This window comes from Neovison vison, chromosome 12 (assembly GCF_020171115.1).
Source record: "Neovison vison isolate M4711 chromosome 12, ASM_NN_V1, whole genome shotgun sequence".
In the NCBI taxonomy this organism is placed as follows: Eukaryota; Metazoa; Chordata; class Mammalia; order Carnivora; family Mustelidae; genus Neogale; species Neogale vison.
Window position 1 is genome coordinate 95,747,694 of NC_058102.1, and position 27,744 is coordinate 95,775,437.

The 27,744-nt window shown below is 39.0% G+C and overlaps 1 protein-coding gene across 6 annotated transcripts in view; it reads left to right on the forward strand.

Annotated features, from left to right (window-relative positions):
- Positions 1-914: 914 nt before the first annotated feature.
- CD163 (CD163 molecule) overlaps positions 915-27,744 on the forward strand; it is a 31,490-nt gene continuing 4,660 nt past the window's right edge. For 2 of the 6 annotated variants that reach the window (XM_044227993.1, XM_044227994.1), the window contains exons 1-13: positions 916-1,094; positions 2,417-2,503; positions 3,441-3,761; positions 6,588-6,908; positions 10,239-10,559; positions 11,414-11,734; positions 21,911-22,639; positions 23,020-23,112; positions 23,194-23,508; positions 24,648-24,968; positions 26,113-26,421; positions 26,782-26,817; positions 27,018-27,125. In XM_044227993.1, the coding sequence (XP_044083928.1) occupies positions 1,064-1,094; positions 2,417-2,503; positions 3,441-3,761; positions 6,588-6,908; positions 10,239-10,559; positions 11,414-11,734; positions 21,911-22,639; positions 23,020-23,112; positions 23,194-23,508; positions 24,648-24,968; positions 26,113-26,421; positions 26,782-26,817; positions 27,018-27,125 (3,313 nt within the window). In that variant the 5' untranslated portion in view covers positions 916-1,063. Of the gene's footprint in view, positions 1,095-2,416; positions 2,504-3,440; positions 3,762-6,587; positions 6,909-10,238; positions 10,560-11,413; positions 11,735-21,910; positions 22,640-23,019; positions 23,113-23,193; positions 23,509-24,647; positions 24,969-26,112; positions 26,422-26,781; positions 26,818-27,017; positions 27,126-27,744 lie in introns of all 6 variants that reach the window. The other 4 variants (XM_044227995.1, XM_044227997.1, XM_044227991.1 and 1 more) reach the window with 4 other exon arrangements.

A 27,744-nucleotide genomic window follows, 5' to 3' on the forward strand; every position in this document is an offset into this window, starting at 1 on the left:
TATGTAAGAGGTTAGTTATGTCCAAGAAATGGAAGGACTCCAGCATGCCCTTGTTGACCAGATTGTAGGGAGTATCTCCTTGTAAAACTGGTGAAGCTTCTTAAACTTCCCTCTTCTGGCCCACCACTAATACCTGAGAATATTTATGCCACCATGGACCATCAAATTTCCATGTTTTCACATGGCTGTGTTGTTTTGTATGTGTTTTTTCTTATGTCTTAAATCCCTTTATCTTTTTTCTTTGAGGCAAAGCCCTTCTTATATTTCAGGACATAATTTAAGCATCTTCTCACAGAAAAGAGTTTTCTGACTGTTCATTCCTGTCTCCCAGTTGATATAACCATTTTTTCTCTATTTTTCACCTTTTGCTTTGAACTTTTGCTTATTATTGCTAATGTATGTATTCCTGTCACTTGAATTTGAGATATTTAGAGCTTAAATTATGTCTTATAAATTTGTATTGCACCATTTTCAGACTCCATAATGGTCATGGCTAATTTTATTGCTGCTCTTCATCTCATTAGAAAAGAAAAAGCAAGTTCTGTACATAGTCTATAGAAAATTATTCATTTGGTACATTTGATTATAGTAATAGTATTACAAGTGATTTATAATATTATTTAATTATGCTTTGCTTATTTCACTTTAGTTTTTTTGACATAACTACATAAGGATTGCCATTTTTGTTTCTTTTAGTCCAAAACACAGTACTGAAATCTAAATATTCATTTCAATAACAATAGGACAGAGTTAATATTTCCCCTTAATTTCTATAAATCTGTAGTAAATGTTTCTCAATTTCTTTTGGTTGTTTCATATCCCATATTGAAGAAAACATGAGTATGAAAGGGAACCTCAGTTTATGAATGACTTCCCTTTTTTTATTGACTGACTCCACCTCCATTATGTAGCCTTTCTGGTTTTTTGTTTTGTTTTGTTTTGTTTTGTGGAAGTGAGATGATTTTTAGAAGTCTTAGTGGTCCTCCTCTTTAGCAGAACATTTCTAAAGAAAAATACAAGAAGATTTAGAAATCATTAGAACTTTGGACTGGACAAACTCAGAATGGTCCCACATGGAAACTCTGGATCTGCTGGTAAACTCTTCTCATTTATTCTACATTTACTTTTAAATGTAGTATGAACTTAACAGTCAGTGAATCTTATTTAATAGTGATTAGCATTGGGAAAGTAAGGAATGAAAAGTGGGCATTAAGCTTTTATGGCAGTAACTTGTATCTGCCATAGATTCAGAATTGAAAATGGGGGAAAAAGATTAGATTTGGCACCAAAAAAGATTACTTGGCATCAGTTTTGTAAAATTGCTGAGGTAAAATTAAGAAAGGAGTTGAAATGAACTGAACCAGATTGAGTAGGAAAGCAACAATTGTTAGAAAACATGGACAGACCATACAAGAATGAATATTGATTACAAGTTGATCACTTAGGGAAATTTAAATAGCATCCCTGAGTGTTAAAATCTGCATTGTGATTTTTATGGATATGTTAGACTTGTTTAGCATTTAAAATTTTTTCAGAGCTTTTCTTTTAAAAAAAGATTTTATTTCTTTATTTGAGAGAGAGAGCATGAGCAGTGGGAGAGGGAGAGGGAGAGGGAGAAGCAGACTGTCTGCTGAGCAGGGAGCCAGCTGATTGGGGACTCGATCCCAGGAGCCCAGGATCGCAGCCTGAGCCGAAGGCCAATGCTTAACCAACTGAACCACCAAGAGGCCCATTTTTCTGAACTTTTTAATCGCAGTATAGCATACCACATGAAAGTGTGTCCAAAGGGCACACTTCAGTGACTTATCCCAAAGTGTGTGCTCCTGTGTGGCCACCAACACGTGCTTGCTTTTATGTTAGGTTAGAGTAAGAATAACGAGTGAGAGTAATAAAAGCTTTAGAGCTTTATGCTCTATCTAGGGATAAGATCCAGTAATTTAGTTTTTCACATATAAACATTGTCACTTTAGTCCATCAGTGTTCAGCTACTGTTTAACAGACATGGTGTCAGTACTGGTGAAGCAGAGCTGACCTTGATACAAAGAATCTGTTCCCTCCTGGAACTTAACCATCTGGATCCAGTGGGCTTGGAGATCTCAGTAGTTGACTATCATTCTGTGCCCCTGCTAATCTTCATTGGTGCTTTTTCGATTTTCCAGGTTTTAAGGTCTGCTCTTGAAATTCTTTTCCATATGCAACTTGCTCCTAATTCCTCACCCTTAGGTCACCTGTAAACATGAACATGTCCAAAGCTATTTCACTGAGACTATGTGATCCTGGGTGTGAATATTTCCTGTCCACCTTGCCATTTTGACTTTTCTTGCTAACCTTGAATCTCTGAAACCATCTGTCTTCTCCAAAGCTCTTTTTGGGAAGGCAATACTTTTGTCCTTTTCTTCCTGTTTTTTTTTCACAGACTGTAGAAGATGTTTCACACTCTTGAGTCCCTCCACTGTGGCTGTAGTCTCCATCCTTGGTGCCTGTTTGATCACCAGTTCTCTCGGTGAGTGCTTTGTCAAATGCAAATAATGCTTCATGAAAACATGCTTCATGATTTCAAGGGATCAGACATTAAAAGCAGAAAATAGGTCCTAACCATGTGACACCAAAATATGAACAAAATAGCATGGTTTCCCCAAAAATAAAATAAACTTTCACAGGAAAAAAATGTTCACTTCGCTTAGAGATTTAAAATATGTCTACCTAAAAAATAGGGAACAATACAGAGGAGGAAAAAACTCGGAATTATCGGGATGAAATGGAATTTGAGGAACACTTTAATAAATTCAGTGCCAAAATTTACCTTAAAATGTATTGAGGGTGGCCAGATAGACATCAGTGAGGGCACAGGTTCCTATGTTAAAGTAATCATAGGATGGTAGCTGGGACATTTGAGGGGGGTGGTTTGGGGGAGGGTGAGGGATTTTTTTCAAGATAGGAGGTAATAGGAAAATACCTCCATCTCGACTTCCATTTAAGTAGAAAAGTTTCAGCCAGATTTCAACTAGTATTTTTAAAAATTCTTGATGTTTTCCCTATATGTGTATAATGGGCATTAAATTACTTAATACTGGTTTTTTCATCTTCATCAGGAGCCTTCTTTCTATCCATCTTAGGAATTTGGAGAAACTTACATGGCTGGTACCTATAAAATTTTGTAATATATTATTTACATAGTAAACTCTCTGCAGAGATTATATAAACCGGCATTATTGCATTACTTAGCTTAACTGGTTTTATGTCCTTGCTTCATCTGAAGCCTGTGATGCTGATATTTGTACTTGGGTGCCCATGAAATAGCATTCTCCTATTATACCATGGATGAGTCTGGGAATGCTTCTCAAATCTGGCTTTGAAAAATAAATAAATAATCTAAGAATGATAATTCTCCACGTGCTCTTTGGATCCCGACAAATGGCTGTCTTTACGCATTGTTGCAGGGGGAGAAGAGAAGGGGCTGAGGCTCAAGGATGGTGAAGACAAGTGCACCGGGAGATTGGAGGTGAAAGTCCAGGAGGAATGGGGAACTGTGTGCAATAATGGCTGGGGCATGGATGAGGTCTCTGTGATTTGCAGGCAGCTGGGATGTCCCACTGCTGTCAAAGCCACTGGATGGACTAATTCCTGGGCAGGCTCTGGACGCATCTGGATGGATCATGTCTCTTGTCGAGGGAATGAGTCTGCTCTCTGGGACTGCAAACATGATGGATGGGGAAAGCATAACTGCACTCATCAGCAGGATGTTGTAATAACCTGCTCAGGTAGGACTTGCGAAAGTCAAAGCCTCGACGTGAAATGCTTTGTGGGGGAGAAATATGTAGATGGGTTAAAAATGAAAAGGAGCCAGTTTTCTGTAAGTCGTCTGTTTCCTATATAAAATCACCCAAACTGTTGCCACAAGGCCGGAAGATGCATGACAAACCCCACTGAAAAGAAATCAAAAGAGATTATGAATACCACAATCAATGAGGAAGTGACCAGCCTCATTTTACAGTCAGTAATCTTACTGTAAGTCTCTACTCCTACTTAAAAATATCATATCTAAGTGAATTCTTTTTCCTCTTTCTCAGTAACGTGCTGCTTTTGGGCTTTGACCTTTTTGTCCATTCCCTGATAATCAACTTACTGAATTGAGAAATAAATATTCCTAGCACTAATCCTTTGTTGAAGGAAGGATGTTTTGCTAAGTATAATTACTTTTTTCAGTATATAATGCTATTCATTTCATTTAATGGTGAATTGTTGTGTGTGTGGTGGGGTTCTAGGATTTCTTTATTTTATTTGTGAGAAAGAGAGAGAGCTGGGGGAGCACAGAGGGAGAAGGAGAGAGAATATAGAGAGAATTCTCAAACAGCCCCCCTCCCTGAGGGCAGAGCTCAACACAGGGCTTAATCCCAGGACCCTGAGATCACGACCTGAGCCAAAATCAAGAGTCCGATGCTTAACTGACTGAGCCACCCAGGTGTTCCATGGTGGTTTTGATTTATAAAACATTTCAAAAATTTCATCTCAGTTGACCTTACAGTAACTCAGAAAGTTCTGTGTCAGACCTTTCTGCTATAAATCCCAAGGTCATATTTATGACCTAGTTCAGATTCTTGGGCTTCCCATTTCTCCTTGTTCATTTCACTGGCCTCTCTCTCCTAGACCCCTTCTCAGAAACCGTCTCCTCTATGGGATTGATTTTTAGAAAGGACTCATCTCTCCCCAGGTACTGGGGTATATTGGGAACAACACAGGCGAGTATCTAGAAAAATATGGAACTAAATTCCAGCTCAGCTACTCATGAATGTTATTTTGAGCAAAGTTCTTAAATTTTTTTAAACTTCAGTTTCTGAAAACTCGGTGCTTTAATACATGTAGAGCTCTACCTTTTTCTTCTTCCTTCCTTCCATCCCTGCACTCCCCACTCCTCCTCTTCCCCCTCCTCCCTCTTCTAATTTTTTATTGTTAATCATTACACCGGAAAGATAGGGAATAACAATAGTAACATCTGCAGCAAATTTAAAAATCCTAATAAGTCTTGCCAGGCTCAGGGAATCTAGGTAGCTCAGTTGGTTGAGCATCAGACTCTTGGTTTTGGCTTAGGTCATGATCTTGGGGTGGTGGGATGGAGCCCGGGGTCTGGCTCCACACTCAGCACAGAGTCTGCTCGTTCCTCTCCATCTGCTCCTCCTCTCCACACTCTCTCTCTCAAATAAATGAATACATAAAATCTTAAAACAAACAAGCAAACAAACAACTCTTGCCAGGCTCTTACTAGAACTATTGCAGCCTACAGAGCCAACGCTTTAAGCTGAGCCATCAGTGTAGCACTTTAAACTCTTGTTTTCTGGTTTTTCCTACTGAAGGATAGATTTGATCAAATTTTCTTTTTGAAGTTTACACAGTGAATGCGTCAACTGGTGCATGCCTAGCCACCCAAGGACTCCCTAGTTTCATGAGATTTCAGAGGCTGTATCTAATGCTTAATGCTCAAAGCCTCTATCTCACGGGAGGTTTTGCTATTATCACACACACAGGGACAATATAGTATATCAGTCAGGAAAATAAATGCTGGTGTTAGACTGCTTTTTCTTTTCACCTCCTAGCTCTGCTCTTTTCTGAGTGGGTGACACTGTGATGATGAGGCGTACCAAGAATACTTATCTGTGAAGTAGGGCTAGTGGGAATAACCCAAAAAGCGCAGTGCTATGAAGATTGATAGCATAGGTGATACACTGGAGTGCCAGATGCATATTTTAATTGTGAACTATTGCTTTTATGATTATTAATTGTCCAGAGTAAGAAAAAAATCCTGTTAAGTAGGAGGTCTTTGCCTGTATTTGGAGCTTTTAAAAGCAACTCCCTTTCTCAAAAAGAGAGCCTCTAAAATTTTGTTCAAGCCCAAACAGTTTTTGTTTTTCAAATGTCCCCAAATTTCATCCCACATCTCCTTTTCTTGGGTATTTTAGTCCTCATAGAAAATCTAGGGAAGAGTGTATAGAGAGATTTTCCTTTATGAAAAAGCTGTTCTTTGCTAAAAATGGTACCAGATGCTTTGGGGGAGGGGAAGCTTTGATTCAAACAGGAGATGGGTAAGAAATGAATTATTTTGATTTATTTTTCCTTAATTTTTATTAATTTGGTATACCATAGGATGATTTGCAAACTATTGTGCATGCTTGGGCATTTTTATTTTTCCCTTTTTCCTGTTTTCTAATTTTATACTTGACCTCAGTTTGCCATTTTTGCTACTTTGTTGGATGAGCTAATTTTACTTTCTCTAGTTTTTAAAATAAGTGCTTTAAGTCAAATTGACCAATTTCTATATAAAAGGGTGCTTACTTTGTCTTAATAATGGAAGGAAATAAAACAAAGCGGAAAGTAAAGCATTTTCCTTGGTGAGTAGGTGTAGATGAAAGTGCTAGTTGTTAGCTGGTCTTTAAACAATTAAAATTTCCCAATGTGTAAAGATGGGCAACATCCAAAATGAGGCACCATTTTTAAGGACAGCATCAAATCTCAAACACCCAGAACAATCTTATTGCCTACAGTCACTTCTGAATGAATATGACTTCTGAACTCTGGTCTTTTCTCTGCTCTAGATGGATCCAATTTGAAGATGAGGCTGGTGAATGGAGGAAACCGGTGTTCTGGAAGAATAGAGGTCATGTTCGAAGGACAGTGGGGAACAGTGTGTGATGATAACTTCAACATAGATCATGCGTCTGTGGCTTGTAAACAGCTCGAATGTGGAAGTGCTGTCAGTTTCTCTGGTTCAGCTAATTTTGGAGAAGGTTCTGGACCAATCTGGTTTGATGATCTTATATGCAGTGGAAATGAGTCAGCTCTCTGGAACTGCAAACACGAAGGATGGGGAAAGCATAACTGTGATCACTCTGAGGACGTTGGAGTGATTTGCATGGGTAAGGACTGGTCTGGGTTTGTTCTGTTCTTCCTGAGAGGACAAAAGAATGGTGAGAGTCTGAAAAGCCTGAACTCTTAAAAACAGATTGAGACGTGCATCCTCCATCATCTTATTATGACCTGATTTCAGGTTCCCCACCTGATACCTGTGGAGATTTTACCTTAACTGAAAGGAGAATAACTAGGTTAGGGAGGAAGGATGAACAGTGAAACTGAGATTCCAGTCATGAGGAAAGAAGGAGGTGTTTGGAGAATACCCCAGTCCTCCTTATTCACCCCAACCCTCCAAAAAAAGAGAAGAAAGAAAAAGAGAAAGGGAAAAAAACCGCCTAACTAGCAAATTGTACTTTTGGCATGAGTTTTAAAAATGAATCGCACTCCTTACCATCCTCTCCCTGCAAAAACCTTAACCCACACCTTCCCAAAAATATTAGTTCAAATTTACAGAATCAAATGATAAAAAATAGTTTGGATTTCTATTAAAATCTCATTTAAGCTAGTGTTATGATAGGAACAGACTCTGTGTCTAGAGACTTCCGTGTTTCATGCTTGCTCAGGGGACAGGGACATTGAATTTGTGTGTGCAGGGATGACACCCCTTTTTCACCTGAGTTCTTAGCCTGAAGCTGACCTAGTAGGTCCTGAATCCCAGAGAACATTCAGAAAAATATAATAGAGTAAAAATGTCTCTGTATTCACCAGATATCTTTTTTTTTCCAATCAAGAAAACTTGATTCAAACTTTAACTAACTAACTGACTTTAAGGAAAGAGGATACTGACTCAGAAAACTGGGAAATTGAGAGGGTACGCTTGGCTGCAGGCACGGGGGCACTCAAACATTTACACAGTGTCGTGGGGGTTCTGGCTCTTTTTCTGTTTCTTACATTGGCCTTTGTTGTTGTTGAACACCATGACCATCTATTATTTAAACTACAAAGAATGAAATTCCTACAGAAGAGATGGAATTTGTTAGCTGAAGAAAGCGAGAGAGACTGGGGATCGAAAAGAGCACAGGGCTTACCTTTCATTCTCCTTTCCCCACCAAAATCTTTTCAGGTCCCCAGTCAGCACATTTCTTCTCAATGCTTAGCACTCACAGTAAACAGTACTGGGGCAGCAAATGCTAAAACTGCCAGAAGGAAGGGGCAACTTATTTATTATAAGACATTGCTCAAGATCAAGCTCTGTTCTCTGAGGAATATTGACTGGGGGAGGTGAAAGTGGTAATGCTGAGGTCCCCTTTTCTCTTTGCTTGCTTTTAGACTTAGAAAGTGGTCACAAAGGGACCAGGCATTTGACGCAAACTGGGTAGTTACAGATACTTAAGGAGTCAGAGGCAGAAGTCAGTGTTGAGTCCTGGGCAACCAGGAGTATGCCCAGGTTGTCCTGGGCAACAGGCATACCCCCTGAATGCATGCAAATACGGATTTAGCAAGAAAAAACAAATAATTCCAATAAAAACTCTGTGATAGTCAAACAAATCTCTAGATAAAATGTAGCCCCTGGATCTCATTAGGAAATTTTTACTTTCCTTTTTTTTTTAAAGATTTCATTTATTTATTTGATAGAGGGATTGAGAGTAGGGGGGGCGGCAAAGGGAGAGGGGAGAAGCGGACTCTCCATTGAGCACAATACCCGACATAAGTCTTGATCCCAGGACCCCAAGACATGATCTGAGCCAAAGTCAGACGCTTCACTGATGGAGCCACCCAGGTGCCCCAGGAATTCTTTTAATAGCACATGGTCTCTGTACTGAAAAGTCCTGTCTTCTTCTTCTAAAAAAGTTATTATTGAAGCATCATTGACATAAATGCTATATTAGTTTCAGGCGTACAGCATATTAGTTCAATGACTCTATAAATTACTCGCTGTTCACACAATAAGTGTGGTCACCATCTGTCACCATACAGAGTTATTACAGTGTCATTGACTGTGTTCCCTATGTTTTACATTTTATCTCTCTGACTTATTTATTTTATAACCAGAAGTTTGTGCCTCTTGATCCCCCCACCTCTCTTCTGGCAGCCACCAGTTTGTTCTTTACAGATAAGAGTCTATTCATTTGTTTTGTTTTTTAGATTCCACATATAAATGAAATCCTATGATATTCGCCTTTCTTTGTTTGTGTTATTTCACTTAGCATTATACCCTATAGGTCCATCCATGTTGTTACAAATGACAAGATCCCATTCTTTTTGATGGCTGAGTAATATTCTATCGTATTTATACACCACATCTTCTCTATCCATTCATCTATAGATGGACATTTGAGCTGCTTCCAAATCCTGACTATTGTAAATAATGCTTCAGTAAACATAGAAGTACATGTATTTTTTTCAAATTAGCATTTGCATTTTCTTTGGGTAAATAGCCATTAGTGGAATTATGGGATTATATGGTATTTATCTTTTTAATTTTTTTTATTAAGTGTTTTATTTAAGTTCCAGTATAGTTAACATACAGTGTTATATTAGTTTTAAGTGTACAAATTGGTGATTCAACAATCCTATGCATTACTCAGTGCTCATGTTGATAAGTGTACTTCACCTGTTTCACCCATCCTCTCCTCCACCTCCCCTCTGGGGACCAACACTTCTCTATAGTTAAGAATCTGCTTCTCGGTTTGCCTCTCTCTCTCTTTTTTCCCCTTTGCTCATTTGTTTTGTTTCTTAAATTCCATATATAAATGAAATCATATGATATTTGTCTTTCTCTGACTAACTTATTTTACTTAGCATTATACTGTCTAGCTCCATCCATGTTATTGTAAATGGCAAGATTTTATTCTTTTTATAGCTGAATAATATTCCATTATAATATAATATATTATAATATATAATATAAATTCCAGTACACACACACACACACCATACCTTCTTTATCTGTTTATCTATCAATGAACATGGGCTGCTTCCATAATTTGCCTATCATAAATAATGTGCTATAAATATAGAGGTTCATAGGTCCATTCAAATTAGTGTTTTTGTATTTTTTTTGGAAAATAACCAGTAGTGCAATTCCTGGATCATAAGGTAGTTCTATTTGTAATTTTTTGAGGAACCTCCATACTGTTTTCCATGGTGGCTGCTCTAGTTTTCTTTCCCACCAACAGTACAAGAAGGTTCTCCTTTATCCGCATCCTCACCAGACTTGTTATTTCTTATCTTTTTGATACTAGCCATTCTGAAAAGTCCTATCTTCTTGCCCAAACTACTCTTTATCCACCTTTAATGATTTCCAGTGTTATTACATGTTTCTCTGTCACTACTTAGAGTCCTCCCTTATTTTTGTTTCTTTATCATGATTTTTTTTTGTGCCTCTCTTACAGATGGAGCAGATCTCAGCCTGAGACTGGTAGATGGAGTCACTGAATGTTCAGGAAGATTAGAAGTAAAATTCCAAGGGGAATGGGGGACAGTGTGTGATGATGGCTGGGATAGTCATGATGCCGCTGTCGTATGTAAACAACTGGGATGTCCAACTGCCATCACCGCCACTGGTCGAGTTAACACCAGTGAAGGAACGGGACACATTTGGCTTGACAGTGTTTCCTGCCATGGACATGAATCTGCTCTCTGGCAGTGTAGACACCACGAATGGGGAAAGCATTATTGCAATCATAATGAAGATGCTGGTGTGACATGTTCTGGTAAGTTAAAATAAAAAGAAAAACAGAGAAGGAAAGACCTGTGTTCTTTAGGAGTAGGAATGGGAAAGATGGGAGAGATAGAGATAACTAATTATTATCTTGTTGTAAGGAATCATAAACACATTCTTTTTTTTCTTTCTTTCTTTTTAAAAAGAGTTTATGTATCTATCTATCATCATTTGGAGAATATGGGCAGAGGGAAAGGGAGAGAGAGAATCCACAAGCAGACTCCACACTGGGGCTTGATCCCACAACCCCAAGATCAGGATCCCAAGATCACAGATCTGAGATCACAACCTGAACTGAAACCAAGAGTTGGATAATCAACCTACTCAGCCACCCAGATGTCCCCATTCCTTATTTGACTAGCTTGGAGGGTTGTCTGATTATTTTCTGTAGTAATTATTCAGGCTGCTCTTAGGGACCATATTTCAGATTCTAAGTCCGAGACACAGAATGTTATGTCTTTTTTTTAAAATTTTTTCCAATTTATTTATTTTCAGAAAAACAGTATTCATTATTTTTTCACCACACCCAGTGCTCCATGCAAGCCGTGCCCTCTATAATACCCACCACCTGGTACCCCAACCTCCCACCCCCCTTTTTAACAAATTTCTGACTTGCTCATATTTTTCTGCCATCAACGGTTTTTATTAACCCTTGCAACTATAATCCTGTTTCTAACCAAACTCACGGCCTATACTGGCTGTTAAAAAAAAAAATCAGGAGATGGATAAGTCATCATTTCCAATGCCTCAGTATCTGGGAAGGAGCAAGATAAAAACAAACAACTCTATCCTTTGGTTGCTAACCTCCATATGTCTCTATGGACTAAGTTTTTGTTTCTTTTGCAGATGGATCCGATCTGGAGCTGAGACTTGTTGGTGGAGGCAGCCGCTGTGCCGGGACAGTGGAGGTGGAAATTCAGAAGCTGCTAGGGAAAGTATGTGACAGAGGCTGGGGACTGAAAGAAGCCGATGTGGTTTGCAGGCATTTGGGATGTGGATCTGCTCTCAAAACGTCCTATCAGAGTTATTCCAAAGTTAAGGCAACAGATACATGGCTATTTTTAAGCAGCTGTGTTGGAAATGAATCTTCTCTTTGGGACTGCCAGAACTGGCAGTGGGGCGGCCTTAGCTGTGATCACTATGAAGAAGCTAAAGTTACCTGCTCAGGTAAGACTTTCAGTCAACGTATGAAGATGTCGAATTCCAGGAGTGTAAATTTCCAGTAAGATCCTTGAAACTGATGAGAAACATTGGTCCTTATGATTAGCTCTCAGGCAAGAAACCAGAAAATGTCTATTTCATCATGTGTTTCAGATGAATTATATTTTTATAATTCATTTCGTGACTTGGTCACAGGTATGACTTGTTTTATTTTGTGTTTGTTCACTTTAGTTTTTCAGCAATTTTTTAAAAAAGATTTAATTATTTATTTGGGAGAAAGAGAGAGACTGAGCAGAGGGAGGGGCAGTGGGAGAGAGAGAGAGAATCCCAAGCAGACTCCCCACTGAGTGCGGAGATCATTCTCACAACCCTGAGGTCATGACCTGAGCTGAAACCAAGAGTTGGATGCTTAACCAACTACGCCACCCACGTGCCCTGTTTTTGTTTTTATTTAAATAACAATTAGTTAAGGGGCACCTGGATGGCTTAGTTGGTTGAGTGACCACCGCTTGATTTCGGCTCAGGTCATGATCTCACATTCATGTCAGCCCTGCATTGCGCTCGTTGGGGAAACAAGTCGCTTGGGATTGTCTCTCTCCCTCAGCCCCTCCCTCACCTCTCTTTCTCTCTCTCTCTAAATGAATAAATAAAATCTTAAAAATATGCTAGTTAACATACAGTGTAATATTAGTTTCTGCTGTACAAATAAGTGATTGGACACTTACAAAGAACACCCAGTGCTCTTCACAAATGCCCCCGTCCATCTCATCGGCCCCACCTTCCCTCTGGTAACCATCAGTTTGTTCTCCGTAGTTAAGAGTCTGTTTCTTGGTTTGCCTCTCTCTCTTCTTTTCCCTACGCTTGTTCATTAAGAAACAAAACAATTGAGTCATTTTTAAATCCATGGAAGTATTGAAAGATTAAGGATTAAAATTTTGAAGATAGAACTTAAATATGTGTTTCATGGGAATGTCTCCAAATGGTTTTAAAAATATGTTGGGTAAACATGCATGACTAACCCTCGGGCTCCATCTTTCTATGTAAGAACTTCTGTTTTCTGAATGCTTTTGTGTATTTCACTGCAACCTCTGTTAGCAGTTCCAAAGTGAGCTGTGAGTTGGCCAGGTTTAAGGAAAATCTCAAATATTTTATACCAATCACATTTACACAAATGATAACGTTGAAAAGTGATGCCTTCTTTAACAGTAACATATTGACGTAACGATTACTGGTATGGTAAAAGAAAGACTCTAGGGAAAGCCACCTAAGAGCAAAACCATTCACCATGTAGAGATGTGGTCATGTGGTGCTCTGTGTCCACTAACCGAAGGCTTTACTTCAGATACATCCTGATCTACACTTGTTCCTATGTGCATTACCTGATGTTGTAAATGGTGTCTACCTCTAGCTACATAGAAATTATCCTCTGATTGGAAAACGACAGTCTTCTAAGGCACAAATCTGAATATACATATCTGCTTTTCAACCATTCTTCTTTACTTTTTAAAACAGATCTCTTGATTAGACAATATAGTCACATGGTTCACACTTTGTGTGTGTGTGTGTGTGTGTGTGTTTAATGGTTCACACTTTGAAATGAAAGTGTAAGCTCTTTCTGAAAGATATCCCCAACTGTCTAGTTCTGCTCTTCATGGGCAACTTCCATGGCTGGTATATATATATATATATATATATATATATATATATATATATATTTGTATTTACACAATATATCTCCAAAAGAAAAAATATATATATTTTATATACATATAACATATATAGTATATATTGTATTTACATTTATATGTATAAATGTATTTATATGTATAATAAATATAATAAATGTATTTAAGTGTATTTATATGTATAAATGTAAATACAAACAAATCTATATGTAAGTTTCATGTCATTTTGTTGTTCAAGTGATGGCATATTTTGTAAATTGTTCTGTACCTTATATTCACTTAGTACAATATCTTGACTATAATTTCATATCAGTATTTAAAGACCTTTCTGAAATTACTTCTCTATCAATAACATTTCTCTTATCTTTTATTATGTGTGACTTTATTTATACTTTTAATTTCTTTTATTAGATAAAATTAGTTTGATTTTGCTTTTTTTTAGTGAACCAGCATTTGGATTTTTGAAGATTAATACTATTTTCATTTCCTAATTCATTATAATTTTTCTTTCTATTAATTCCTTTCTGATTTCTGACTGATTTAATTTCTTGAGTTCAGTGCCTAATTAATGTTGATTCTTTCCTAGTTCATAAATTCATAAGGAAAACCTTATAGGTTTTCCACTGAGTATACCAGTGACTGTATCATATAATTGATGAATTGATTCTCTGCGCATCTCAGACATAGATCTTCCTATGACCTTTATGTGGTCATTATGAACTGTGCTTTTTAGTATTGCAGACTTTCCCATTTTTTATGGTTTAATGATTCTTGTTCTGAATCAAATTTGTCTGATATTAATATCACAATTGCTTTATTTATTTTCTATTCTCTTATTTTCAATCTTTCTGAAACATTTTGTTCTAGGCACATCACTTGTATTCATCCTAGAATTCAGATTTATTTTAAAAAGAACTCTGATTGGATTACTTTTTAGATGAGAGACATATCTGACCTTAACTTAGTCATATTATGCAACTTTATGTTGTCATATTATGTCTCCATAATATTTTATCATCATGTATCAGGCTACAACTAACTATGGACTATATTTTCTCTACATAACCTTTTTGGGGGGACTTTGCCTGTATTTGGGCATGTGTAAGCATTATTGTATGTCAGACTGATCATTTTCTTCTAAATGTTTTCCTATGAATTGTATTTTATATTAGTTAGCATGAAGTTTAACAGCAACCAAAAGAAAACCAAATAAGAGTGAATAAAAAAAAAGTTTATTTTTCTTACTAAAATAAGCCAAATAGATAAGCAGTTTAAAGCTGTTTGTGTGGTTCTGTGGTCACCAAGAAGTACCTGGAGTTGTTTTTCTGCAGTAACTATCAAATCCTGTTGGTCAAGAATGATAAGTTGAGAGGCGACCGAGGGAGCTCACGGTAAACCAGTCTGATCGGCCAGGCTCTGCCCTCTGAGAAGCAGTCCTCTGTCCATGTCCTTCATGAGCCCAACTGCTGTTCTCGGGGCAGTTCCTTCTACTGCATGCTCTCCACCGTCATATCTGAGTGTGGTTTGGAGGCTGCACACCTCTCACAACCCACTTTCTGCTGACATCGGTTTAGAGACCTTTGGATTGCTTTACAGGTTGACTTATCATTGGCCGATGTCCACTGTCCTCAAAGTCAGCAAAAACAATTCTCCCCAAACTTAGTGCCCTTCTAGTCAATTTTCTCCACATGAAAGTAACCAGAGTCAAGGAGTGTATTTACAGACTCTGATCTTTGCTATGACCAGCCCCTTCCTCTGAATTTATTGGCTGGTCCCCTAAGGTCATTTAAAACCTAGGGTTTGGGAGGAAAAACAAGACCACAGCCCTGGTGTTGCTGGTAGGCTATGATCTTTGTATGTGGAGTGTCAATTCTATGTTCTGCTAAGCCTACAGTTTTATCACCACCTCAGTTTGGAGTATAGGATACTTAGGGTTTTGGTTTTTGTTTGTTTTTTTTTTTCCAGTCCTGCAAGTTCCAAATTACAGATCTCTCATTACATTATGTGGTAGTTGTAGGCAGAACATGTCTCCCTTACAAAATTGGTATTTTTCCTTCCATTTTTAAAAAAATAGAGGACACGGCTTGCATGGAGCACTGGGTGTGGTGAAAAAATAATGAATAATGTTTTTCTGAAAATAACATTGAAAATAAAAATTGAAAATAAGAATTTGAAATAAAAAATTGAAAATAAAAAATAAATAAAAATAAAAAAATATTTTATTTATTTATTTGATAGCAAGAAAGGGAATACAAGCAGGGGAGTGGGAGAGGGAGAAGCAGATTTCCTGCCAAGCAGGGAGCCCAATATGGGGCTCAGTCCAAGGATGCTGGGATCATGACCTGAGCCAAAGGCAGATGGTCAACCACTGAGCCACCCAGATGTCCCTTTCCTTCCATTTTTTTTCTTGTAGTCTGGCTACCTCAAGTGTGAGTTCAGCTCTCTCTTGTAAGTACTAGAAGTGGCAAGGAGGATTTATGCTGTGCCAGCATTCCAATTTTTTCCAGTCTTTTTGTTCTCCAAGTACACCCTCTGATTTTTCAGCTTCAGAGAGCACATGGTTTTCTTTTCAAGGTGACATTTATTCAAATATCTTATCAGGGATAACAAGGCATCAGCTCTCCAACCTACAATATCTGAGTTATTATGTATTTTTCCACCCATTCTGTTCAACTGCATCCAGAATTTAGGTTTTATGACTAGAGCACTTCAGTTGGGTAACATTCTGAATTATTTAGGATTCTATTCAACTGCATCGAATAGAAATCCCAAATATCATAAATTTGCAACTGAAAGTGGGCCCCTCTGTTTACAGAGCTATATTTTTGTTTGCTAAGCATGTCATGCATGCTATTTGCCTTCTTTTGTAAACTCTTTTGTTATATTTGTGTAGCTTTTAGAAGCTCTTCTACTTATGTGGGTACATAGTTTTTAGCACTCTTCTTGTTTTGCTAGAAATAGAATTTGTAATATTGTTTCTTTTTTGAAGGATTTATGTATTTATGAGAGAGAGTATGGGAGTGCCCACAATTAGGGGGAGGGGCATAGGGAGAAGATCCCAAGCAGACTTCGCACTGAGCTGAAAGCTGGAAGTGGAAATGGAGCTTAATCCCATTACCCATGAGCTGATGACCTGAGCCAAAACCAAGGGTTGGTCACTTAATTGACTGAGCCACCTAGTCGCCCCTGTAATTTTATGTCTTGATTTCTTGGTACTTTAGAAGGTTTCCAGGGGAGAAAATCATGGAAATACTATCTCTGTGCCTGCCAAATGCAAACTACAAATTCCATTATCTGTTTAAATAATTAGAGTTCTTAGTTGTGTAGAGCACAGGGCTTTAAGGCTAAAAGGGGCCAAAGAACTCAAAAAAGCTGGAAGACTAGAAAGATAAAGCAAAAATTTATCTCTGATGTGCAGTTTCAATCAACCAGTCACAAACTGGTCTAAGAAAATTTGCTACAAAATTACTTTGACTCCCATACATTTTATTTGTGATGTCTGAGTATGGACCACAGAGAACATCTGAACTTAAGAATCAGGTTATTTTAAACCTATTTTTAATTTTTAGAGAAAGAGAGCACAGGGTGGGAGAGGGGCAGAGGAGGAGGGAGAGAGAATCCCAAGCAGACTAAGCACTGAACACAGAGCCTGATGTGGGGCTTGATTTCAAGACCCTGAGATCATGACCTCAGCGAAACCAAGAGTTGGTTGCTTAACCAACTGTGCCACCCTTGTATTTACTAAGGTTTGAGAAATAGTTTCTTTTTTAAGATTTTATTTATTTATTTGACAGACAGAGATCACAAGCAGGCAGAGAGGCAGGCTGAGAGAGGAAGGGAAGCAGGCTCCCTACTGAGCAGAGAGCCCAATGCTGGGCTCAATCCCAGGACTCTGGGATCATGACCTGAGCTGAAGGCAGAGGCTTTAACCCACTGAGCCACCCAGGTGCCCCCGAGAAATAGTTTTGATACTAGAATGCTTTATACTTCTTCAGAGTCTGGAAAGAAATAAATGATAATATGTTAATGTTTCTTTAAATCATATTGTGTAGTTTATATTACTAAACAAAAGGAAGTAATTCTAAGGAATTCTTTCTCATATTTGTTCTTCATGTCTTCATTTATTTACTTCTAGAGAAAGAAAGAAAGACAAATTCAGTTACTTATGCCATGGGGGAAGTTTAAATTATTGATCAAAGGAACTAAATCCAGGTACAAAAATCAAATGAATAGCTTCTATGTTAAAATGCAGTCACAGGTTTAGCTGGAAAGAAATCTCTTAAAGGAGTAAATTTTGGTTAGTCTAACCATGTACACAGAGTAAACGATATGAGGAAGCCAACTTATGGTGTAGATTAATGTGTTACTAACAGATTCATGAATAAAGAAAAGCTAGAATGGAATCTCGAAGTCACTTCTGCATGGAAAAATTTCCCTTTGCCCAGGGTTCAAACACTTTAGGAAAAATGAAAGAGGATATTTATTGAAGAGATCTCTTTTCAAGTGCTTAATAAGTTTTCACCACAAAAGAGATTATCGGTTTGGTTTCATTTTTTGGTTTGTTTTGGCACCAGCTATGTTTTATTTTGTTTGAGATGAAGCCAGATGAGAGAGCAAGAGTTCACAAGAAAGATGACTTTGGCTCAGCCTAAGAATCTGCCTTTATGGGGCGCCTGGGTGGCTCAATCCTTAAGCATCTGCCTTCAGCTCAGGTCATGATCCCAAGGTCCTGAGATCGAGTCCCTCATCAGGCTCCCTGCTTTGGCAAGAAGCCTGCTTCTCTCTCTCGTACTCCCCCTGCTTGTGTTTCCTCTCTCACTGTCCCTATATCTGCCAAATAAATAAATAAAATCTTAAAAAAAAAAGAAAGAAAGAAACTTCCTTTATTTAAAGGTTTATATCTCTTCCAAAGTGGAAGGAGATCATATGCGTGCTAGCTAATGATATCTTAGAGGAATTTCATGCCCAGATGATGGCTTAACAAGAAGAAATTAAGGACTCAACTCAAGAGTCTTTCATTATTTGTGGGGTAGAAGAATCATATCTGCTTTAAACTTGGAGCTGTGTTTAGAAAGCGATGTGTTCTTCGACCTACATTTGAGTAGAAACTTGCTTTGTTCAGATTTAATGATAATTGTTGAAATCTTCACGTGCTGGGGTATTTTATACTGCTGCAGTACAACATATAGTCAGATCTGAAACGTTTTTGGGAACTGGCAAGTGCTGATAGGATATCTGTGTCATGCTGAGACTAACATCAAGGGAATTAGTGCTGTTTGACAGCAGGCATTTCTAAAAGACGTATGCCCTTCAGATGGTCCTTCAAATGCACTTCCTTTCTTTAAAAATTAATTAAAGGAAATAGTTTATATATTCCAAATAGTTTGAATCATCTCTGAGAATATCAAAAGAAACTCCTATTTATCTTGAGAATTGTACTTGGCCAAGAGTGTTCTTAAAACCGGAACCCCATTTCTTTAGCTTTATTTCTTTTCTTTTTTAAGATTTTATTTACTTATTTGACAGAGAGAGAGAGAGATCACAAGTACGCAGAGAGGCAGGCAGAGGGAGAGGGAAAAGCAGGCTCCCTGCTGAGCAGAGAGCCCGATGCAGGGCTCGACCTGAGATCATGACCTGAGCTGAAGGCAGAGGCTTGACCCACTGAGCACCCAGGTGCCCCTAGCTTTATTTCTGGTGTGCCTTTTCTTTACATTTTAAATCCCATCCATACCAAATTATTCATAATTCCTCAATTATGCCGTATTTCAGGACTATAGCCTTTATTTTTTAGTATCTTATTTATTTATTTATTTATTTGAGAGAGGGAGAGCAGGGGAGGGGCAGAGGGAGAGAGAGAGAGAGAGAATCTCAAGCACATTCCCCACTGAGCACAGAACCCCACACAGGGCTCAATTTCACGACCCTAAGATCATGACCTGAGCTAAAGTCAAGAGTAGGACACTTAAACAACTGAGCCACCCGGGTGCCCCTATGACTATGTCCTTTAAATGTGGATCTACAATTGCTTACTTGGCAAACTCCTGATCTTTTTATTTCCAAGCTCAGCTCAAATTTATAGCATTCTCTATAGTTTTCCTGCAAAGCCTCAAACAGAGCTGATGACTCCTTCATTTACTAGTTTCATATCTAACATATTTTTTAGTTTTGGACTCATCATTTTTTTAAAATATTTTATTTGAGAGAGGAAAAGAGAGATAGCATGAGGGTGGGGGGAGGGGAAGAGGGAGAAGCAGACTCTTGTGAGCAGGGAACCTGATGTAGGACTCAAACCCAGAACCCTGAGATAATGACCAGACGTTAATCGAAGGAGCCACCTAGGCACCCCTGGACTCATCATTATTTGAACATGTATATATTCTGCTCACCTGTGTGTTTTTGAGGGAGAGGATGATCAGTGAAAAATTGAGCAGCCCTGGAAAGAAGTATCTTTTTCCCAGGTACATAGGTTAGGAAATACACTGTAAGTGTAGAGCCATGCAAACATGGCATGACCAGGCCTCTTTAAGGTTGGAGCATCAGGTATGATTGATAAAGTAATAGACATGAGAGCTTTAAAAGTGACAGCATAAAGTATTTTAAAGCATGTTAAGAAACTGATGTTTATCATCTCTAATTTTAATAGACAGGTGACATTGGAGAATCTTGCAAAGCTCTCTCTGCTTCAATTTCCTCAAAAGAAAAGTGGTGATTATAATTCTTGCTCCACAGGAATCACACAGCAAGTGATCAATACATGTTCATTGCTATGGTTATAATTACTATTATTATTAGTAGTAATAGTAGTATCTATTTTTACTGATGGGCTAAACTGTGACAGAATTTTTAGCCCACCCAAATGCCTAAAACATTGTAGGTCCTTAATACTATTTTGTGAAAGGGTAAATTATTGCATAAATAGTAAAGAAATGTTGAATTGCCTTGAAGACAAAGAAATCATATGAAATACTTGAACATAATAACATGTGCGGGCATGACATAGATTCATTAGAAAGATGGCTTAGAAACAAGATAACAGGATTGCTTAGGACACCATTACAAGGGTCTACATGATATATGAAGACAAAAAAGAAAAAAGACAAATTATATGAAAGTAGTAGCAAAAGGAGCATCTACCTGGGTGGCTCAGTCATTTAATGGTCTGACTTTTGGCTCAGGTCATGATCTCACGGTCACGAGAAGGAGCCCTATGATGTGAGCTGTGCTCAGTGGGAGGTCAGCTTGAGATTCTCTCTCTCCTCCTTCTGTCCCGCCCCTGGCTCGTGCTTTCTCTCCCTCCCTCTCTCTAAAATAAATAAATGAATCTTAAAAGAAAAAGCAGTAGCCACAAATAAGGAGGAGAAATATACTGAAGGACTGCCAGACCTTGGTGATATTCCACATGAGCTGTGTATTGAGAGGGTCAGGATTCTAGGCTCTGGAACATAATGTCTGCCTTCAAATCCTGGCCCTTCAGGAATTCCCTGTGTGACAGCAGCAAGTTACTACACCTCTCTGTTTCCATTTCCCTGTTTGTAAAATTGGAATGATACTAAAAAATTCTCCCCTGAGGAGATTATAAGGATTAGGTGAAATAATGTTTGTTCAACATTTAGTAAAGTGCCATAAATAAATTAGGTGCTCATTTAATATTCTTACTGTCATTATCATTATCATTTCTGAGATAAAGAAGTGAGATAAAGAAGTGGTTCGATTTTTAAGTGATTCTAATTTGGTCTGGATGTCATTAATTGAGTAAAGAATATTGTGGTCCTGTCAGTAAAATAATTCATTCAGTTTTGAACACCTTATGTGCCAAATGTCCAAGTAGATATGTATATGAATATAAATTTAAAGAGAAACATATAAATGAAAAATATTTATTGGCAGTTAAGAGAAAGTGAGGGAGTTGAAGACAACATTTTGGTCAGGGAATTCATGAAAGGTTCTGGTAAAGTACTTTCAGAGGGGAAGGAGGAGAAAATGGGAGAAAGGAGTATCTCATGTATCAAGTTAACACATATCAAAGAGAAGAAGAAATCCCATGTTCAGTTTGAAAACAGGAAGTATATTGCAACACTATATTTAAAACCATTCAAAAAGGTTGGGGCCAACACCAGACAGAAGTAGGTAGAGAAATGAATATAGGCTAAAAAATAAAAAAAGAAGATATATATATAGATATATATATAGATATATATATTCATTCATTCTATGGTCTCCAGTGTTATGAATAATGTACACAAAACATTAAAAAGAAAGAGTTATCATGTCTTTAGGAATGGCTGATGCCAAGAACCAAAGTTCTAAAATTCTCTCAGATGAATTGGTCCAGTGAGGAATGAAGACATCTAGAATCTGCTAGGCCAATTCCAGGCAGAAAAGCCAAGGCGAACAAGTATGGAAAATCATTAAACACCCCAGCATCCCCTTTCCACTCCCATCATGAAGTTAAATTGAAGAATCATGTCATTTCACACTGTCATTTCTCATTCTTCAGCCCACAGGGAACCCAGACTGGTTGGAGGAGAAGTTCCCTGCTCTGGGCGTGTGGAAGTGAAACATGGTGACAGGTGGGGCACCGTCTGCGACTCTGACTTCTCTCTGGAAGCTGCCAGTGTGCTGTGCAGAGAGTTACAGTGCGGCACAGTCATCTCCATCCTAGGGGGAGCTCATTTTGGAGAAGGAAATGGACAGATCTGGGCTGAAGAATTCCAGTGTGAGGGCCAGGAGTCCCACCTTTCGCTCTGCCCAGTAGCCTTCCGGCCCGATGGGACTTGTAGCCACAGCAGGGATGTTGGAGTCATCTGCTCAAGTGAGACCCAGAGAACATGTTGCAGTTGTTCCTGTGCTGTGAGGAGGGCAGGGTTAGGTAATTGCAGACATCTTTTTAAAAGCCCTATTCTCCTTTCAGGATACACAGAAGTCCGCTTGGTGAATGGCAAGTCCCAATGTGAGGGAAGAGTGGAACTCAAGATACTTGGAAACTGGGGATCCCTCTGCAACTCTCACTGGGACATGGAAGATGCCCATGTTTTGTGCCAGCAGCTCAAATGTGGAGTTGCCCTTTCTACCCCAGGAGGAGCGCATTTTGGGAAAGGAAGTGGTCAGATCTGGAGGCACATGTTTCACTGCACAGGGACTGAGCAGCACATGGGAGATTGTCCTGTCACTGCTCTGGGTGCGTCGCTGTGTTCTGTTGGGCAAGTGGCCTCTGTAATCTGCTCAGGTAAGAAGATGACAGACCCCTGGTGATGAACCTTTCTCATGGTGGTGAGCCATCAGAGCCAGTGTACTTATAGGGACAAAGAACAAAAGAGAAAGGGCATGATCTATTTTAAGAGATCATGAGAAGCGTGCCAGAACAGTAACCTCATGTGTATTTTTAGAGGAAAAGTACATTTCGTTTTCACAAAACTCATAATTACCTATCTGGTGCTTACCATGTACCTGCCCTTCTCAAAGCATTCCCAACCTGGTTGACCCACCACCATCCCCTCTCTCTAGAGCTCTTTGTTCTCAGCTCGTCTGTCTTACACTCTATTGGGTCTCCCTTCCACACCCTAACTTCTTTGTATCTTGTGTGACTGAGCAGTTTGGTGTTTTCAGGAAATCAGAGTCAGACCCTAACCCCGTGCAACTCCTCATCTCCGGACACAACGAGATCTATCACTCCAGAAGAAAGTGGTGTCACTTGCATAGGTGAGAATCAGTGACCAATCTGTAAAAATGATCTCCGTCCTTACGAAGGTGTTTCATTAACATTTTATTTTCTCTTTCCAGGGAGTGGTCAACTTCGCCTGGTAAACGGAGGCGGTCGCTGTGCTGGGAGAATAGAGGTCTACCACGAGGGCTCCTGGGGCACCATCTGTGATGACAGCTGGGACCTGAGTGATGCCCACGTGGTGTGCAGACAGCTGGGCTGCGGAATGGCCATTAATGCCACTGGCTCTGCCCATTTTGGGGAAGGAGCAGGGCCCATCTGGCTGGATGAGATGGACTGCAACGGAAAAGAATCTCGCGTTTGGCAATGCCGATCACATGGCTGGGGACGGCACAACTGCAGGCATAAGGAGGATGCAGGAGTCATCTGCTCGGGTGAGTTCTATGCCGAAGCTCTGGTCACAGTTACTCAAGAAGGACCGAGGAGGAGCCAAGGGGAGTAAGGGATCCTGGACTGAGAAGATTTCCTAAAAAGCAGGTTTAGAGGGAACTATTTCTTGAGTCAGGGTCCCAAAGTGTAGATTTGATTAATTAATTAATGCTACCCCAAGTGCAAGGTAGTATAACATCAGAAAGAGAAAAATACAGAACTAGGCTTGCCTATCGTGAACATGACAACAAAACCAAAATCAAGAACCTTTATGAATATATATGGAACTATATTCAGCACACCACTTGTATCACTGTATAATGTAGATTAGAAGGGACAAGAAGAAATAAATCCAGCACTACTGCTATAGGGCAAAAGGTAATCACCATTCCCAAGTAATTTTCCATGATAGGCAAATGAAACTTACTTGTCATAGGAGCAAAAATTATCAAAAGAGCCACTGCTTTTATTCTGTATACGTGGCAAGCCTTAAAAACTATTGTGAAGTTGAAAACTGTACTCAGTGGTGATATATTGGGACAAACAGAAATATGACTTTGTTACGTAAGGAAGTGAAAAATTCTATATGCCAGAAGTGACTTGATATCATTCACATTTAATGACATAAATTGGCAGAGGACATACGCAGCCAACTACAAAGAGCCAGAAAAGGAAATGTTTCATTTTAAGGTGATGTACACAACATTGGTTTTAGTGTCGGAGTATCTCACTAAATTTTAACTATCAAGAGACCTACAAAAAAATTAATGAAATAAGTTTCTTGAGGCTAAAACTGCAGTAATTTAGGGAGAAAAATCCAAGCTATGCAATTGATATAAAAGACTCTGAGCCCTTGATTAAGATTTAGAAATCAATTTAGAATCATTGGTGGCCTTCTAAAGAGATCCCTAAGCACAAAACCCAATATCAGAACACCATAAGCTATTTATAGAACCATACTATTTATTTAGTGTAGAACATACTATGTTTCACCAAAATCTACTAAATCATCTGGAAGTTACTAAAGAATTACTAATAATTGACATGTTGTACCTAATTTTAAAGCCATTCTCACCTTAAAGGGAGGGAGCCCTGTGAATCTTCAGAGAAGATGTGAAACCACTAACTCTGTATCTCACTCCAGAGTTCATGTCTCTGCGACTGATTGATGAAACCAACAGACACAGCTGTGCAGGGCGTCTGGAAGTTTTTTATAATGGAGCTTGGGGCAGCGTTGGTAAGAGCGGGATGTCTGCAACCACCGTGGAGGTGGTATGCAGGCAGCTGGGCTGCGCGGACCAAGGAGACATCATTCCCGCATCTTTAGACAAGCCAACATCCAGGCACATGTGGGTGGACAATGTCCAATGTCCGAAAGGACCGGACACGCTATGGCAGTGCCCATCTGCTCCATGGAAACAGAGAGTGGCCAGACCTTCAGAGGAGACCTGGATCACATGTGCCAGTGAGTATCCTCTGGCTGATATGAGAATTCCATTTTGTAATTCCACGATCATCTTCTGATCTTTTTTAGTAGGAATGAATAACATCTGCTACCTATTCTACCCAGTTGGCGTACTTGGTTTCACTTAATTTGGCTTATAGGTATTCAGGATCACGGATTAGTTGTCCAAAAAGCATTACACTTCCCATGGTCTTCTTGAAAGTTTTTATTTAATTGCTTTCTCAGAGAACACATGAAGAGCAGAAAATAAATAATTCAGTAGTTGAATATTGAACGTTCTACCTTACCATTCTCACTTTTCTTTCAAATATTATCTTGCTTTACTAATGGAAGAAGAGAAGCTGTTGAAAAGATCAGTCCTGAAGTATTTTGCCATTCTCCATGTTCTTACATTGGAAGAGGTTTTTTACATACCTGGCAGTCTCCTAAATCATTTTCTTTTTGAGAAAATTAACATTATACTGTGTTAACTTCATTTATTTCACATTTCCTGAGTCACACTAATGTTCTTTTCTTTTAAAAAAATTATTTATTTATTTGAGAGAAAGGGGAGAGCAAGCAGGAGAGAAAGAGAGGGAAAAAGAGAGAGAGTGTGCACCAGGTGGGGAAAGGCAGAGGAAGATGGAGAAGCATTTTCCCTACTGGTTAAGGAGCCCAACTCGGGGCTCGGTCACAAGACTCTGGGATCATGACCTGAGCTGAAAGCAGACACCTAACCAACTGAGCCACCCAGACACCCCCAAACTAATGTTCTTATGTCCAGGATGAAATACACCCAGTTTGCTGAAAGAACATAGGCTTTCATAAAGGACAAATTTTGTTAAAAGTATATTATTTTTAAAAACAAAGTATTAAAATAGAGATTTTTTAAAAGATTTTATTTATTTATTTATTTGACAGAAAGAGTCACAGCAAGAGAGGGAACAGGGGGAGTGGGAGAGGGAGAAGCAGTCTTCCCACTGAGCAGGGAGCCTGATGAGGGTCATGATCCCAGAATCCTGCAGACCCTTAAAGACTGAGCCACCCAGGTGCCTCTTAAAATAAAAAAAGATTTTAAAAGATTTTTCAAATCTATCTTTTCTTCTGTGACCTCTTAAAAGTTTTTATATTCTCAGAAATGATCTAGGTGTCTGTGATTTTTCAGACAAGATAAGACTTCAAGAAGGAAACTCTAATTGTTCTGGACGTGTGGAGCTCTGGCATGAAGGTTCCTGGGGAACAGTGTGTGACGACTCCTGGGACCTTGAAGACGCACAGGTGGTGTGTCGACAGCTGGGCTGTGGCCTAGCCTTAGAGGCACTAAAAGAGGCAGCGTTCGGTCAGGGGACTGGGCCCATCTGGCTCAATGAAGTGGCATGCAAAGGAAATGAATCTTCCTTGTGGGATTGTCCTGCTAGACCCTGGGGGCACAGTGACTGTGGGCACAAGGAAGATGCTGCTGTGAGGTGCTCAGGTGAGTGCCAGGAGTCTGGAGTAAGCTTGGAATCTCGGGCAGCAACAAGGGGGTGGGCATTAAGTGTCTTGTGTCAAGACTGGACACCTCAACACAGGATTCTGGTGGGGAAAGAGTGATGATGTTTCAATCCAAGGAACCATGAGAATATTTGTTCTTACTCGTTGGCTTTCACCAAGGAAAAGCATATGATTACATGTCTCTCTGCGCAGAAGGAGTAAAGGATAAGGGGACCCTAGTTTTAGGTGGGAAGGAGTAGGTTACTTGGTTGAGAGGCACCAAAGACTCACACCAAAAGAATATAAATATTTGTTCTACGCATTACTCCCCAGACTGAGCTCCTTCTCTTTTCTCCTACAGAAATTGCCATGGCCCAAAGATCATCAAATGCTGGAGGTATAATCGTGGGGTTTATGAACATGGGTCCAATTGTCTGCATTATTTAGAATCTTTTTTGTTAAGAGACTTTAGATCAGAAGTCTTTCTGAGGATTGGGAAGCTTACTTCAGCCATCCTGTATCTAAGAGAGGGATGGTACCAGGGACCTCAGTCTCTCAGCTAAGACGTCATTTCTTGTGGTGCTTTCTTGCACTTAGGTCTCTCATCCCTTGTTGCGTTGGGGATCCTTGGCATCATTGTGTTGGCTTTTCTCATTGCTCTTCTCTTGTGGATTCAGAGGCGAAGACAGCAACAGCTGCTTACAGGTCTGAGCCAAGCTATGGTCTTTCGAATGTCTCAATGGGATAAGAAGATTCTTGGGATAAAATACATATTATCAGCAATAGATACACCTATTAAAAGCAAGTGTACACATATTAGACTCAAGCATCAACAACCAGAAGGATGAAACCTAGAAGAGGTTCAAGTAGTTTCTCCAAAAAAGAAACAATATTTCAGAGGAGAAAGGGGTTTGGGGTGGTTGATGATTCCTGAGCTCTAGCTGTATGTTTAAGTAGGCCATTATAGAATTTGTAGTTTCAGATGAATATGCTTATATGGTTTAGGAGGTATCCTTTATTTCCCAAATATTTATTTGCTCTTACTATATACTTAGTACTCATTTTACTGTTTGTTTAAGCAATGTACTAGGCTCTGATGATATAGACATCAATAGTCAAGTGTTTGAGTAGTCATGGGATTTCAAGTCTAGCAGAAGAGATACATATGCAAACAATAAGGCACCTTGTAGTATTACCTATTCATGGGAATAAGGAACACAAGTGGCACAGAGAAGACAGTAATTAACTAGGGCATGGAGAGAAATGGAGGCTTCTAGGAGGTTTTGAGACATTTTGATAATTCAGTTCAAAGAACTGGGTGAAG